General features: G+C 43.1%; 1 protein-coding gene across 7 annotated transcripts in view; it reads left to right on the top strand.

Moving 5' to 3' along the window:
• Window positions 1-15,954, top strand: part of LOC124048259 (DNA-binding protein SATB2-like) — a 92,002-nt gene that overhangs the window by 63,712 nt on the left and 12,336 nt on the right. For 6 of the 7 annotated variants that reach the window (XM_046368890.1, XM_046368882.1, XM_046368872.1 and 3 more), the window contains 3 exons: window positions 1,014-1,064; window positions 1,183-1,772; window positions 5,058-5,270. In XM_046368890.1, coding sequence (XP_046224846.1) covers window positions 1,014-1,064; window positions 1,183-1,772; window positions 5,058-5,270 — 854 coding nt within the window. The remainder of the gene's footprint in view (window positions 1-1,013; window positions 1,065-1,182; window positions 1,773-5,057; window positions 5,271-15,954) is intronic. The other variant, XM_046368918.1, reaches the window with a different exon arrangement.

Genomic DNA, 15,954 nt, shown 5'->3' with positions numbered 1-15,954 from the left:
ATTTATATCAACCCCCTTCTCACAGCCACTTTACAAACTGTCTCCTATCCTTCTCTAACCTAAAACAGACAATGATTATCATGTACTTTATTTGGGCAAGCCATTTGAGTGACAGCCTCTTAGCGGCCAATGGCCATTCCCAGTTCTGTCCTGGGCTGACCCTCTCTGGTGTCTGACAGTCTTTCGCACAGACTCTTCAGTGTTGCCTGTTAACTGACATCCCCTTCACACAGACTCTTCAGTGTTGCCTGTTAACTGACATCCCCTTCACACAGACTCATCAGTGTTGCCTGTTAACTGACATCCCCTTCACACAGACTCATCAGTGTAACCACAACCACAGGGGGTCCTACAGTACAACACAGGCCTGCTTTACAGTCCCACACAGACCACTGTCCCCACCCCACTTCTGTCTGTCTGTCTGTCTGTCTGTCTGTCTGTCTGTCTGTCTGTCTGTCTGTCTGTCCGTCCGTCTGTCTGTCTGTCCATTACACAGCCTGCATGGGACAATTTCTCCTCTCCTCTCCAGCCTCCTTGTCCTCCATTACACACACATACTCCCATCCCCCCATAGCTCTATTACCCTGCCTGAACCCATAACACAGAGAGACAGAGGAGAATAGAGTGATGTGGAGGGAGGCAGCGGGTGTCTGACAGAGTGAGTTGATGCAGTGTTGGGTTACACAGCCACTCCACTATTAGTTCTGGCCTCTGACTGGCAGGGAGAAACACATGCTGATCGCTCGCTAGCCTCCTGATGTGGACCCAGAGAGTCATCTCTCGTGAACAGGTTCAGGCAGTGACAACTTTCGCAACCAAGATTAGCTGTCCTGTCAGTCATAGTTGAGGTGTGCAGATAGGTGTAGAGGAGAGGAATGGGTGATCTCCCGTTGGCTGGCTGTCCTGTCAGTCATAGTTGAGGAGTGCAGATAGGAGTAGAGGAGAGGAATGTGTATATGTGTGTTTTCTGAAGTGTTTTGCATCTCACCCTATCTCTCTCTCTCATTTCCTAGGAGATTATCAGGAGAAGATGTGGCCAGGAAGAGAACATTCTGAAATCAAAGGTGACGAATCTACTGTTTGTACTGTTTCTATGGTTAACTGAAGTTAGGATTTGTCCCGTGGTGTTAGATAAGCACCACACTCATCTCCCCCTCCCCCACCTTCCTTTCCCTTCCCCAGTGGAGAGAGACAGCCTGGCAGACTTCTATGTCCTGGGCCAGCGTCCCCCTCCCCACCTGGCCAGCCTGATCCAGCTCAGCCACCTCAGAGGGGGTGGAGGTGCTCTCCTCAAGGGTGGCTCCGGGGACCCCCAAAACCCCTCCCAACCCTCCCAACAACAACAACAATCCCAACAACAACACCCCCCCTCGCCCCATGGCCAGCACCACAACAGCCCCCCTCTACGTGGCCAGATCCCCCCTCCCGGCCCTCCAACCTCCCTCCAACCTCTCCTCGGCCCAGGCGGGCTTCTCTCCCCCCAGCTCAGCCCTCAGCTGGTTCGACAGCAGCTAGCCATGGCTCACCTCATCAACCAGCAGCTAGCTGTTAGCCGCCTGCTAGCCCACCAGCATCCACAGGCCCTCAACCAGCATTTCCTCAACCACCCTCCTATCCCTCGCCCTTCCAAGGCAGGGGCCCCTGGGGACCCTGGGAGCAACCCGTCTGCTGCGGAGGTCTCCATTGATATCTACCAGCACGTCAGGGATGAACTGAAGAGGGCCAGCGTCTCACAGGCTGTGTTCGCCCGCGTGGCCTTCAACAGAACACAGGTAACCAGACTAACAGAACACAGGTAATCAGACTAACAGAACACAGGTAACTCGACTAACAGAACACAGGTAACTAGACTAACAGAACACAGGTAACTAGACAATCAGAACACAGGTAACTAGACTAACAGAACACAGGTAACTAGACTAACAGAACACAGGTAATCAGACTAACAGAACACAGGTAACTATACTAACAGAACACAGGTAATCAGACTAACAGAACACAGGTAACCAGACTAACAGAACACAGGTAACCAGACTAACAGAACACAGGTAACCAGACTAACAGAACACAGGTAACTAGACTAACAGAACACAGGTAACTAGACTAACAGAACACATGTAATACAGTTAACAGAACACAGGTAATACAGTTAACAGAACACAGGTAACTAGACTAACAGAACACAGGTAACTAGACTAACAGAACACAGGTAACCAGACTAACAGAACACAGGTAATACAGTTAACAGAACACAGGTAATACAGTTAATAGAACACAGGTAACCAGACTAACAGAACACAGGTAACCAGACTAACAGAACACAGGTAATACAGTTAACAGAACACAGGTCACCAGACTAACAGAACACAGGTAACTAGACTAACAGAACACAGGTAATACAGTTAACAGAACACAGGTAACCAGACTAACAGAACACAGGTAACTAGACTAACAGAACACAGGTAAACAGACTAACAGAACACAGGTAACCAGACTAACAGAACACAGATAACTAGACTAACAGAACACAGGTAACTAGACTAACAGAACACAGGTAACCAGACTAACAGAACACAGGTAAACAGACTAACAGAACACAGGTAATACAGATAACAGAACACAGGTAACCAGACTAACAGAACACAGGTAACTAGACTAACAGAACACAGGTAAACAGACTAACAGAACACGGGTAATACAGTTAACAGAACACAGGTAACCAGACTAACAGAACACAGGTAACCAGACTAACAGAACACAGGTAATACAGTTAACAGAACACAGGTAATACAGTTAACAGAACACAGGTAATACAGTTAACAGAACACAGGTAACCAGACTAACAGAACACAGGTAACCAGACTAACAGAACACAGGTAACCAGACTAACAGAACACAGGTAACCAGACTAACAGAACACAGGTAACTAGACTAACAGAACACAGGTAACCAGACTAACAGAACACAGGTAACCAGACTAACAGAACACAGGTAACCAGACTAACAGAACACAGGTAACTAGACTAACAGAACACAGGTAACTAGACTAACAGAACACAGGTAACTAGACTAACAGAACACAGGTAATACAGTTAACAGAACACAGATAATACAGTTAACAGAACACAGGTAATACAGTTAACAGAACACAGGTAACCAGACTAACAGAACACAGGTAACCAGACTAACAGAACACAGGTAACCAGACTAACAGAACACAGGTAACCAGACTAACAGAACACAGGTAACTAGACTAACAGAACACAGGTAACCAGACTAACAGAACACAGGTAACCAGACTAACAGAACACAGGTAACTAGACTAACAGAACACAGGTAACTAGACTAACAGAACACAGGTAACTAGACTAACAGAACACAGGTAATACAGTTAACAGAACACAGGTAACCAGACTAACAGAACACAAGTAACTAGACTAACAGAACACAGGTCACCAGACTAACAGAACACAGGTAACTAGACTAACAGAACACAGGTAATACAGTTAACAGAACACAGGTAACCAGACTAACAGAACACAGGTAACCAGACTAACAGAACACAGGTAACCAGACTAACAGAACACAGGTAACTAGACTAACAGAACACAGGTAACTAGACTAACAGAACACAGGTAACTAGACTAACAGAACACAGGTAACCAGACTAACAGAACACAAGTAACTAGACTAACAGAATACAGGTAACTAGACTAACAGAACACAGGTAACCAGACTAACAGAACACAGGTAACTAGACTAACAGAACACAGGTCACCAGACTAACAGAACACAGGTAACTAGACTAACAGAACACAGGTAATACAATTAACAGAACACAGGTAACTAGACTAACAGAACACAGGTAATACAGTTAACAGAACACAGGTAACCAGCCTAACAGAACACAGGTAACTAGACTAACAGAACACAGGACACCAGACTAACAGAACACAGGTAACTAGACTAACAGAACACAGGTAATACAGTTAACAGAACACAGGTAACCAGACTAACAGAACACAGGTAACTAGACTAACAGAACACAGGTCACCAGACTAACAGAACACAGGTAACTAGACTAACAGAACACAGGTAATACAGTTAACAGAACACAGGTAACCAGACTAACAGAACACAGGTAACCAGACTAACAGAACACAGGTAACCAGACTAACAGAACACAGGTAACTAGACTAACAGAACACAGGTAACTAGACTAACAGAACACAGGTAACTAGACTAACAGAACACAGGTAACCAGACTAACAGAACACAGGTAACTAGACTAACAGAACACAGGTAACCAGACTAACAGAACACAGGTAACCAGACTAACAGAACACAGGTAACTAGACTAACAGAACACAGGTAACCAGACTAACAGAACACAGGTAACTAGACTTGGATGGCCTTTAACAGAACACAGGGCAGAAAACCCACAAAGTGTTTAGCCACGCACAGGGCAGGGTAGGGAAGGGCTGAAGAACTGAAGACACAGGGTGAGAGGATGGAAGGAATATCAATGCTGATGTCCCATTCAATACAATAGCATTTTATTTGTATTATTGGGATGACTTTGAGACAAATTAGCAGCAATATCTTCTGATTTGGTATCTCCTCTGGGTTTCAGACAGTTTCATCTCTCTGTATAGTGTTATGAGTGAGGTAATCTGGTGTGACAGCTTGCTGTGTTCCTATGTTCCAGTTCAGTTTCCTCCTCCGCCCTCCCAGCAGTACACACACCTGCTGCATTCACACACACCCCATTAGAGCCAATATGGAGCCCACATGAGGGGTGGGAGGTTACAGCTTTAGAGCAGGTGAAGGGTGTGTGTGTGTCTGCATGCTTGCGTGTACGTGCGAGTGAGTACAGTCTGTGTGTATACAAGCTGCAAGCTCATTCTAAAAGCATACGTTTGCGGCGTGTGTGTGCGTGTGTGTGTGTGTGTGTGTGTGTGTGTGTGTGTGTGTGTGTGTGCGTGTGTGTGCGTGTGTGTGCGTGTGTGTGCGTGTGTGTGCGTGTGTGTGCGTGTGTGTGCGTGTGTGTGCACCAGGGCCTGCTGTCGGAGATTCTGCGGAAGGAGGAGGACCCTCGCTCTGCCTCTCAGTCCCTGCTGGTCAACCTCAAAGCCATGCAGAACTTCCTCATCCTCCCTGAGGTGGAGAGAGACCGTATTTACCAGGAGGAGCGTGAGCGCAGCATCAACCCCTCTGTCGGCCTGCCCCCTACCCCTACCCCCAGCCCCGGGGGCCCCCGCCTCTCTCAGGTACCCCGCCCTCCACCCACCACCCAACCATCCCCAAAACTCCCCTACAGCAGGGCCTGTGTGTCTGGCTGACTGTGTCTGTCTGTATTTGTGGTGTTTCTTTGATGGATCAGGTTGTCTTACGTGTTTTAGTTTTCCTATGGATGTTGGAAAGTTTTCTTTGAGTTCGCTATGGTTGGTGTCTGTGGTGTTAGTGTTGGTTGGTGTGTCTGTGGTGTTAGTGTTGGTTGGTGTCTGTGATGTTATTATTGGTTGGTGTCTGTGGTGTTAGTGTTGGTTGGTGTGTCTGTGGTGTTAGTATTGGTTGGTGTCTGTGGTGTTAGTGTTGGTTGGTGTCTGTGGTGTTAGTGTTGGTTGGTGTCTGTGATGTTATTATTGGTTGGTGTCTGTGGTGTTAGTGTTGGTTGGTGTGTCTGTGGTGTTAGTGTTGGTTGGTGTCTGTGATGTTATTATTGGTTGTGTGTCTGTGGTGTTAGTGTTGGTTGGTGTCTGTGATGTTATTATTGGTTGGTGTCTGTGGTGTTAGTGTTGGTTGGTGTCTGTGGTGTTAGTGTTGGTTGGTGTCTGTGGTGTTAGTGTTGGTTGGTGTCTGTGGTGTTAGTGTTGGTTGGTGTCTGTGGTGTTAGTGTTGGTTGGTGTCTGTGGTGTTAGTGTTGGTTGGTGTCTGTGGTGTTAGTGTTGGTTGGTGTCTGTGATGTTATTATTGGTTGGTGTCTGTGATGTTATTATTGGTTGGTGTCTGTGATGTTATTATTGGTTGGTGTCTGTGATGTTAGTGTTGGTTGGTGTCTGTGGTGTCAGTGTTGGTTGGTGTCTGTGGTGTTAGTGTTGGTTGGTGTCTGTGATGTTATTATTGGTTGTGTGTCTGTGGTGTTATTATTGGTTGGTGTGTCTGTGATGTTATTATTGGTTGTGTGTCTGTGGTGTTAGTGTTGGTTCTGTGTCTGTGGTGTTAGTGTTGGTTGGTGTCTGTGATGTTATTATTGGTTGTGTGTCTGTGGTGTTAGTGTTGGTTGTGTGTCTGTGGTGTTAGTGTTGGTTGGTGTCTGTGGTGTTAGTGTTGGTTGGTGTCTGTGATGTTATTATTGGTTGGTGTCTGTGGTGTTAGTGTTGGTTGGTGTCTGTGATGTTATTATTGGTTGTGTGTCTGTGGTGTTAGTGTTGGTTGGTGTCTGTGATGTTATTATTGGTTGTGTGTCTGTGGTGTTATTATTGGTTGGTGTGTCTGTGATGTTATTATTGGTTGTGTGTCTGTGGTGTTAGTGTTGGTTGTGTGTCTGTGGTGTTAGTGTTGGTTGGTGTCTGTGATGTTATTATTGGTTGTGTGTCTGTGGTGTTAGTGTTGGTGGTGTGTCTGTGGTGTTAGTGTTGGTTGGTGTCTGTGGTGTTAGTGTTGGTTGGTGTGTCTGTGATGTTATTATTGGTTGTGTGTCTGTGGTGTTAGTGTTGGTTGGTGTGTCTGTGATGTTGGTATTGGTTGGTGTGTCTGTGATGTTTGTGTTGGAGTGTCTGTGTTGTTAGTGTTGGTCTGTCTGTGGTGTTGGTTGGTGTGTCTGTGATGTTAGTATTGGTGTGTCTGTGATGTTGGTGTTGGTTGGTGTCTGTGATGTTAGTATTGGTTGGTGTGTCTGTGGTGTTAGTGTTGGTTGGTGTGTCTGTGATGTTAGTATTGGTTGGTGTGTCTGTGGTGTTAGTATTGGTTGGTGTGTCTGTGATGTTAGTGTTGGTTGGTGTCTGTGATGTTAGTGTTGGTGTGTCTGTGGTGTTGGTTGGTGTGTCTGTGGTGTTAGTGTTGGTGTGTCTGTGGTGTTGGTTGGTGTGTCTGTGGTGTTAGTGTTGGTTGGTGTGTCTGTGGTGTTAGTATTGGTTGGTGTGTCTGTGGTGTTAGTGTTGGTCTGTCTGTGGTGTTGGTTGGTGTGTCTGTGATGTTAATATTGGTGTGTCTGTGATGTTAGTATTGATGTGTCTGTGATGTTAGTATTGGTTGGTGTGTCTGTGATGTTAGTATTGGTTGGTGTGTCTGTGATGTTCGTGTTGGAGTGTCTGTGATGTTAATATTGGTGTGTCTGTGATGTTAATATTGGTGTGTCTGTGATGTTAGTATTGATGTGTCTGTGATGTTAGTATTGGTTGGTGTGTCTGTGATGTTAGTATTGGTTGGTGTGTCTGTGATGTTCGTGTTGGAGTGTCTGTGATGTTAGTATTGGTGTGTCTGTGATGTTAATATTGGTGTGTCTGTGATGTTAGTATTGATGTGTCTGTGATGTTGGTATTGGTTGGTGTGTCTGTGATGTTTGTGTTGGAGTGTCTGTGATGTTGGTGTTGGTCTGTCTGTGGTGTTGGTTGGTGTGTCTGTGATGTTAGTATTGGTGTGTCTGTGATGTTGGTATTGGTTGGTGTGTCTGTGATGTTAGTATTGGTGTGTCTGTGATGTTAGTATTGGTTGGTGTGTCTGTGATGTTAATATTGGTTGGTGTGTCTGTGATGTTAGTATTGGTGTGTCTGTGATGTTAGTATTGGTTGGTGTGTCTGTGATGTTAGTATTGGTGTGTCTGTGATGTTAATATTGGTGTGTCTGTGATGTTAATATTGGTGTGTCTGTGATGTTAGTATTGATGTGTCTGTGATGTTAGTATTGGTTGGTGTGTCTGTGATGTTAGTATTGGTTGGTGTGTCTGTGATGTTAGTATTGGTTGGTGTGTCTGTGATGTTAGTATTGGTTGGTGTGTCTGTGATGTTAGTATTGGTGTGTCTGTGATGTTACTATTGGTTGGTGTGTCTGTGATGTTAATATTGATGTGTCTGTGATGTTAGTGTTAGTTGGGGTGTCTGTGATGTTGGTATTGGTTGGTGTGTCTGTGATGTTTGTGTTGGTGTGTCTGTGGTGTTAGTGTTGGTGTGTCTGTGGTGTTGGTTGGTGTGTCTGTGGTGTTAGTGTTGGTGTGTCTGTGGTGTTGGTTGGTGTGTCTATGGTGTTAGTATTGGTTGGTGTGTCTGTGATGTTCGTGTTGGAGTGTCTGTGATGTTAATATTGGTGTGTCTGTGATGTTAGTATTGATGTGTCTGTGATGTTAGTATTGGTTGGTGTGTCTGTGATGTTAATATTGGTTGGTGTGTCTGTGATGTTCGTGTTGGAGTGTCTGTGATGTTAATATTGGTGTGTCTGTGATGTTAGTATTGATGTGTCTGTGATGTTAGTATTGGTTGGTGTGTCTGTGATGTTAATATTGGTTGGTGTGTCTGTGATGTTCGTGTTGGAGTGTCTGTGATGTTAGTATTGGTGTGTCTGTGATGTTAGTATTGGTTGGTGTGTCTGTGATGTTAATATTGGTGTGTCTGTGATGTTAGTGTTAGTTGGGGTGTCTGTGATGTTGGTATTGATGTGTCTGTGATGTTAGTATTGGTTGGTGTGTCTGTGATGTTCATGTTGGAGTGTCTGTGATGTTGGTATTGGTTGGTGTGTCTGTGATGTTAGTATTGGTGTGTCTGTGATGTTAGTATTGGTTGGTGTGTCTGTGATGTTAGTATTGGTGTGTATGTGATGTTGTATTGGTGTGTATGTGATGTTAGTATTGGTGTGTATGTGATGTTGTATTGGTGTGTCTGTGATGTTAGTATTGGTGTGTATGTCTGTGATGTTAGTATTGGTGTGTCTGTGATGTTAGTATTGGTTGGTATGTCTGTGATGTTAGTATTGATGTGTCTGTGATGTTAGTATTGGTTGGTGTGTCTGTGATGTTAGTATTGATGTGTATGTGATGTTGTATTGGTGTGTATGTGATGTTAGTATTGGTGTGTATGTGATGTTGTATTGGTGTGTCTGTGATGTTAGTATTGGTGTGTATGTCTGTGATGTTAGTATTGGTGTGTCTGTGATGTTAGTATTGGTTGGTATGTCTGTGATGTTAGTATTGGTGTGTCTGTGATGTTGGTATTGGTTGGTGTGTCTGTGATGTTAGTATTGGTTGGTGTGTCTGTGGTGTTAGTATTGGTTGGTGTGTCTGTGGTGTTAGTGTTGGTCTGTCTGTGGTGTTGGTTGGTGTGTCTGTGATGTTAGTATTGGTTGTGTGTCTGTGGTGTTAGTGTTGGTTGTGTGTCTGTGGTGTTAGTGTTGGTTGGTGTCTGTGGTGTTAGTGTTGGTTGGTGTCTGTGATGTTATTATTGGTTGGTGTCTGTGGTGTTAGTGTTGGTTGGTGTCTGTGATGTTATTATTGGTTGTGTGTCTGTGGTGTTAGTGTTGGTTGGTGTCTGTGATGTTATTATTGGTTGTGTGTCTGTGGTGTTATTATTGGTTGGTGTGTCTGTGATGTTATTATTGGTTGTGTGTCTGTGGTGTTAGTGTTGGTTGGTGTCTGTGGTGTCAGTGTTGGTTGGTGTCTGTGGTGTTAGTGTTGGTTGGTGTCTGTGATGTTATTATTGGTTGTGTGTCTGTGGTGTTATTATTGGTTGGTGTGTCTGTGATGTTATTATTGGTTGTGTGTCTGTGGTGTTAGTGTTGGTTCTGTGTCTGTGGTGTTAGTGTTGGTTGGTGTCTGTGATGTTATTATTGGTTGTGTGTCTGTGGTGTTAGTGTTGGTTGTGTGTCTGTGGTGTTAGTGTTGGTTGGTGTCTGTGGTGTTAGTGTTGGTTGGTGTCTGTGATGTTATTATTGGTTGGTGTCTGTGGTGTTAGTGTTGGTTGGTGTCTGTGATGTTATTATTGGTTGTGTGTCTGTGGTGTTAGTGTTGGTTGGTGTCTGTGATGTTATTATTGGTTGTGTGTCTGTGGTGTTATTATTGGTTGGTGTGTCTGTGATGTTATTATTGGTTGTGTGTCTGTGGTGTTAGTGTTGGTTGTGTGTCTGTGGTGTTAGTGTTGGTTGGTGTCTGTGATGTTATTATTGGTTGTGTGTCTGTGGTGTTAGTGTTGGTGGTGTGTCTGTGGTGTTAGTGTTGGTTGGTGTCTGTGGTGTTAGTGTTGGTTGGTGTGTCTGTGATGTTATTATTGGTTGTGTGTCTGTGGTGTTAGTGTTGGTTGGTGTGTCTGTGATGTTGGTATTGGTTGGTGTGTCTGTGATGTTTGTGTTGGAGTGTCTGTGTTGTTAGTGTTGGTCTGTCTGTGGTGTTGGTTGGTGTGTCTGTGATGTTAGTATTGGTGTGTCTGTGATGTTGGTGTTGGTTGGTGTCTGTGATGTTAGTATTGGTTGGTGTGTCTGTGGTGTTAGTGTTGGTTGGTGTGTCTGTGATGTTAGTATTGGTTGGTGTGTCTGTGGTGTTAGTATTGGTTGGTGTGTCTGTGATGTTAGTGTTGGTTGGTGTCTGTGATGTTAGTGTTGGTGTGTCTGTGGTGTTGGTTGGTGTGTCTGTGGTGTTAGTGTTGGTGTGTCTGTGGTGTTGGTTGGTGTGTCTGTGGTGTTAGTGTTGGTTGGTGTGTCTGTGGTGTTAGTATTGGTTGGTGTGTCTGTGGTGTTAGTGTTGGTCTGTCTGTGGTGTTGGTTGGTGTGTCTGTGATGTTAATATTGGTGTGTCTGTGATGTTAGTATTGATGTGTCTGTGATGTTAGTATTGGTTGGTGTGTCTGTGATGTTAGTATTGGTTGGTGTGTCTGTGATGTTCGTGTTGGAGTGTCTGTGATGTTAATATTGGTGTGTCTGTGATGTTAATATTGGTGTGTCTGTGATGTTAGTATTGATGTGTCTGTGATGTTAGTATTGGTTGGTGTGTCTGTGATGTTAGTATTGGTTGGTGTGTCTGTGATGTTCGTGTTGGAGTGTCTGTGATGTTAGTATTGGTGTGTCTGTGATGTTAATATTGGTGTGTCTGTGATGTTAGTATTGATGTGTCTGTGATGTTGGTATTGGTTGGTGTGTCTGTGATGTTTGTGTTGGAGTGTCTGTGATGTTGGTGTTGGTCTGTCTGTGGTGTTGGTTGGTGTGTCTGTGATGTTAGTATTGGTGTGTCTGTGATGTTGGTATTGGTTGGTGTGTCTGTGATGTTAGTATTGGTGTGTCTGTGATGTTAGTATTGGTTGGTGTGTCTGTGATGTTAATATTGGTTGGTGTGTCTGTGATGTTAGTATTGGTGTGTCTGTGATGTTAGTATTGGTTGGTGTGTCTGTGATGTTAGTATTGGTGTGTCTGTGATGTTAATATTGGTGTGTCTGTGATGTTAATATTGGTGTGTCTGTGATGTTAGTATTGATGTGTCTGTGATGTTAGTATTGGTTGGTGTGTCTGTGATGTTAGTATTGGTTGGTGTGTCTGTGATGTTAGTATTGGTTGGTGTGTCTGTGATGTTAGTATTGGTTGGTGTGTCTGTGATGTTAGTATTGGTGTGTCTGTGATGTTACTATTGGTTGGTGTGTCTGTGATGTTAATATTGATGTGTCTGTGATGTTAGTGTTAGTTGGGGTGTCTGTGATGTTGGTATTGGTTGGTGTGTCTGTGATGTTTGTGTTGGTGTGTCTGTGGTGTTAGTGTTGGTGTGTCTGTGGTGTTGGTTGGTGTGTCTGTGGTGTTAGTGTTGGTGTGTCTGTGGTGTTGGTTGGTGTGTCTATGGTGTTAGTATTGGTTGGTGTGTCTGTGATGTTCGTGTTGGAGTGTCTGTGATGTTAATATTGGTGTGTCTGTGATGTTAGTATTGATGTGTCTGTGATGTTAGTATTGGTTGGTGTGTCTGTGATGTTAATATTGGTTGGTGTGTCTGTGATGTTCGTGTTGGAGTGTCTGTGATGTTAATATTGGTGTGTCTGTGATGTTAGTATTGATGTGTCTGTGATGTTAGTATTGGTTGGTGTGTCTGTGATGTTAATATTGGTTGGTGTGTCTGTGATGTTCGTGTTGGAGTGTCTGTGATGTTAGTATTGGTGTGTCTGTGATGTTAGTATTGGTTGGTGTGTCTGTGATGTTAATATTGGTGTGTCTGTGATGTTAGTGTTAGTTGGGGTGTCTGTGATGTTGGTATTGATGTGTCTGTGATGTTAGTATTGGTTGGTGTGTCTGTGATGTTCATGTTGGAGTGTCTGTGATGTTGGTATTGGTTGGTGTGTCTGTGATGTTAGTATTGGTGTGTCTGTGATGTTAGTATTGGTTGGTGTGTCTGTGATGTTAGTATTGGTGTGTATGTGATGTTGTATTGGTGTGTATGTGATGTTAGTATTGGTGTGTATGTGATGTTGTATTGGTGTGTCTGTGATGTTAGTATTGGTGTGTATGTCTGTGATGTTAGTATTGGTGTGTCTGTGATGTTAGTATTGGTTGGTATGTCTGTGATGTTAGTATTGATGTGTCTGTGATGTTAGTATTGGTTGGTGTGTCTGTGATGTTAGTATTGATGTGTATGTGATGTTGTATTGGTGTGTATGTGATGTTAGTATTGGTGTGTATGTGATGTTGTATTGGTGTGTCTGTGATGTTAGTATTGGTGTGTATGTCTGTGATGTTAGTATTGGTGTGTCTGTGATGTTAGTATTGGTTGGTATGTCTGTGATGTTAGTATTGGTGTGTCTGTGATGTTGGTATTGGTTGGTGTGTCTGTGATGTTAGTATTGGTTGGTGTGTCTGTGGTGTTAGTATTGGTTGGTGTGTCTGTGGTGTTAGTGTTGGTCTGTCTGTGGTGTTGGTTGGTGTGTCTGTGATGTTAATATTGGTGTGTCTGTGATGTTAGTATTGATGTGTCTGTGATGTTAGTATTGGTTGGTGTGTCTGTGATGTTAGTATTGGTTGGTGTGTCTGTGATGTTGTGTTGGAGTGTCTGTGATGTTAATATTGGTGTGTCTGTGATGTTAATATTGGTGTGTCTGTGATGTTAGTATTGATGTGTCTGTGATGTTAGTATTGGTTGGTGTGTCTGTGATGTTAGTATTGGTTGGTGTGTCTGTGATGTTCGTGTTGGAGTGTCTGTGATGTTAGTATTGGTGTGTCTGTGATGTTAATATTGGTGTGTCTGTGATGTTAGTATTGATGTGTCTGTGATGTTGGTATTGGTTGGTGTGTCTGTGATGTTTGTGTTGGAGTGTCTGTGATGTTGGTGTTGGTCTGTCTGTGGTGTTGGTTGGTGTGTCTGTGATGTTAGTATTGGTGTGTCTGTGATGTTGGTATTGGTTGGTGTGTCTGTGATGTTAGTATTGGTGTGTCTGTGATGTTAGTATTGGTTGGTGTGTCTGTGATGTTAATATTGGTTGGTGTGTCTGTGATGTTAGTATTGGTGTGTCTGTGATGTTAGTATTGGTTGGTGTGTCTGTGATGTTAGTATTGGTGTGTCTGTGATGTTAATATTGGTGTGTCTGTGATGTTAATATTGGTGTGTCTGTGATGTTAGTATTGATGTGTCTGTGATGTTAGTATTGGTTGGTGTGTCTGTGATGTTAGTATTGGTTGGTGTGTCTGTGATGTTAGTATTGGTTGGTGTGTCTGTGATGTTAGTATTGGTTGGTGTGTCTGTGATGTTAGTATTGGTGTGTCTGTGATGTTACTATTGGTTGGTGTGTCTGTGATGTTAATATTGATGTGTCTGTGATGTTAGTGTTAGTTGGGGTGTCTGTGATGTTGGTATTGGTTGGTGTGTCTGTGATGTTTGTGTTGGTGTGTCTGTGGTGTTAGTGTTGGTGTGTCTGTGGTGTTGGTTGGTGTGTCTGTGGTGTTAGTGTTGGTGTGTCTGTGGTGTTGGTTGGTGTGTCTATGGTGTTAGTATTGGTTGGTGTGTCTGTGATGTTCGTGTTGGAGTGTCTGTGATGTTAATATTGGTGTGTCTGTGATGTTAGTATTGATGTGTCTGTGATGTTAGTATTGGTTGGTGTGTCTGTGATGTTAATATTGGTTGGTGTGTCTGTGATGTTCGTGTTGGAGTGTCTGTGATGTTAATATTGGTGTGTCTGTGATGTTAGTATTGATGTGTCTGTGATGTTAGTATTGGTTGGTGTGTCTGTGATGTTAATATTGGTTGGTGTGTCTGTGATGTTCGTGTTGGAGTGTCTGTGATGTTAGTATTGGTGTGTCTGTGATGTTAGTATTGGTTGGTGTGTCTGTGATGTTAATATTGGTGTGTCTGTGATGTTAGTGTTAGTTGGGGTGTCTGTGATGTTGGTATTGATGTGTCTGTGATGTTAGTATTGGTTGGTGTGTCTGTGATGTTCATGTTGGAGTGTCTGTGATGTTAGTATTGGTGTGTCTGTGATGTTAGTATTGGTTGGTGTGTCTGTGATGTTAGTATTGGTGTGTATGTGATGTTGTATTGGTGTGTATGTGATGTTAGTATTGGTGTGTATGTGATGTTGTATTGGTGTGTCTGTGATGTTAGTATTGGTGTGTATGTGATGTTGTATTGGTGTGTCTGTGGTGTTAGTATTGGTGTGTATGTGATGTTGTATTGGTGTGTCTGTGATGTTGGTATTGGTTGGTGTGTCTGTGATGTTAGTATTGATGTGTCTGTGATGTTAGTATTGGTTGGTATGTCTGTGATGTTAGTATTGGTGTGTCTGTGATGTTAGTATTGGTTGGTATGTCTGTGATGTTAGTATTGATGTGTCTGTGATGTTAGTATTGGTTGGTGTGTCTGTGATGTTAGTATTGATGTGTCTGTGATGTTAGTATTGGTTGGTGTGTCTGTGATGTTAGTATTGATGTGTCTGTGATGTTAGTATTGGTGTGTCTGTGATGTTAGTATTGGTTGGTGTGTCTGTGATGTTAGTATTGATGTGTCTGTGATATTAGTATTGGTTGGTGTGTCTGTGATGTTAGTATTGATGTGTCTGTGATATTAGTATTGGTTGGTGTGTCTGTGATGTTAGTATTGATGTGTCTGTGATATTAGTATTGGTTGGTGTGTCTGTGATGTTAGTATTGGTTGGTGTGTCTGGGATATTAGGGGTGGTGTGTCTGTGATGTTGTATTGGTGTGTCTGTGATGTTGGTATTGGTTGGTGTGTCTGTGATGTTAGTATTGATGTGTCTGTGATATTAGTATTGGTTGGTGTGTCTGTGATGTTAGTATTGATGTGTCTGTGATGTTAGTATTGGTGTGTCTGTGATGTTAGTATTGGTTGGTGTGTCTGTGATGTTAGTATTGATGTGTCTGTGATATTAGTATTGGTTGGTGTGTCTGTGATGTTAGTATTGGTTGGTGTGTCTGTGATGTTGGTATTGGTGTGTCTGTGATGTTAGTATTGATGTGTCTGTGATATTAGTATTGGTTGGTGTGTCTGTGATGTTAGTATTGGTTGGTGTGTCTGTGATGTTAGTATTGGTTGGTGTGTCTGTGATGTTAGTATTGATGTGTCTGTGATATTAGTATTGGTTGGTGTGTCTGTGATGTTGTATTGGTGTGTCTGTGATGTTGGTATTGGTTGGTGTGTCTGTGATGTTAGTATTGATGTGTCTGTGATATTAGTATTGGTTGGTGTGTCTGTGATGTTAGTATTGATGTGTCTGTGATATTAGTATTGGTTGGTGTGTCTGTGATATTAGTATTGGTTGGTGTGTCTGATGTTAGTATTGGTTGGTGTGTCTGGGATATTAGGGGTGGTGTGTCTGTGTTCTACACCAGAGGGTCTCTCAAGTCAAGCTTAGAAAATGGAAAGGGGATAGTACTAAACACTCTGATCTATCTGTATCTAACCATAGCTTGAGTAAAGGCACTTAAATACATTAAAATACTTTTCATTGATTGTTTCTATGTATGTTGTAGTTGTGGCTGAAGAAGTGGTAACGT

Source organism: Oncorhynchus gorbuscha, linkage group LG01 (assembly GCF_021184085.1).
Source record: "Oncorhynchus gorbuscha isolate QuinsamMale2020 ecotype Even-year linkage group LG01, OgorEven_v1.0, whole genome shotgun sequence".
Classification (NCBI taxonomy): Eukaryota; Metazoa; Chordata; class Actinopteri; order Salmoniformes; family Salmonidae; genus Oncorhynchus; species Oncorhynchus gorbuscha.
Note: the sequence above shows the minus strand (reverse complement) of the source record. Positions and strands in the feature narration are given on the sequence as shown.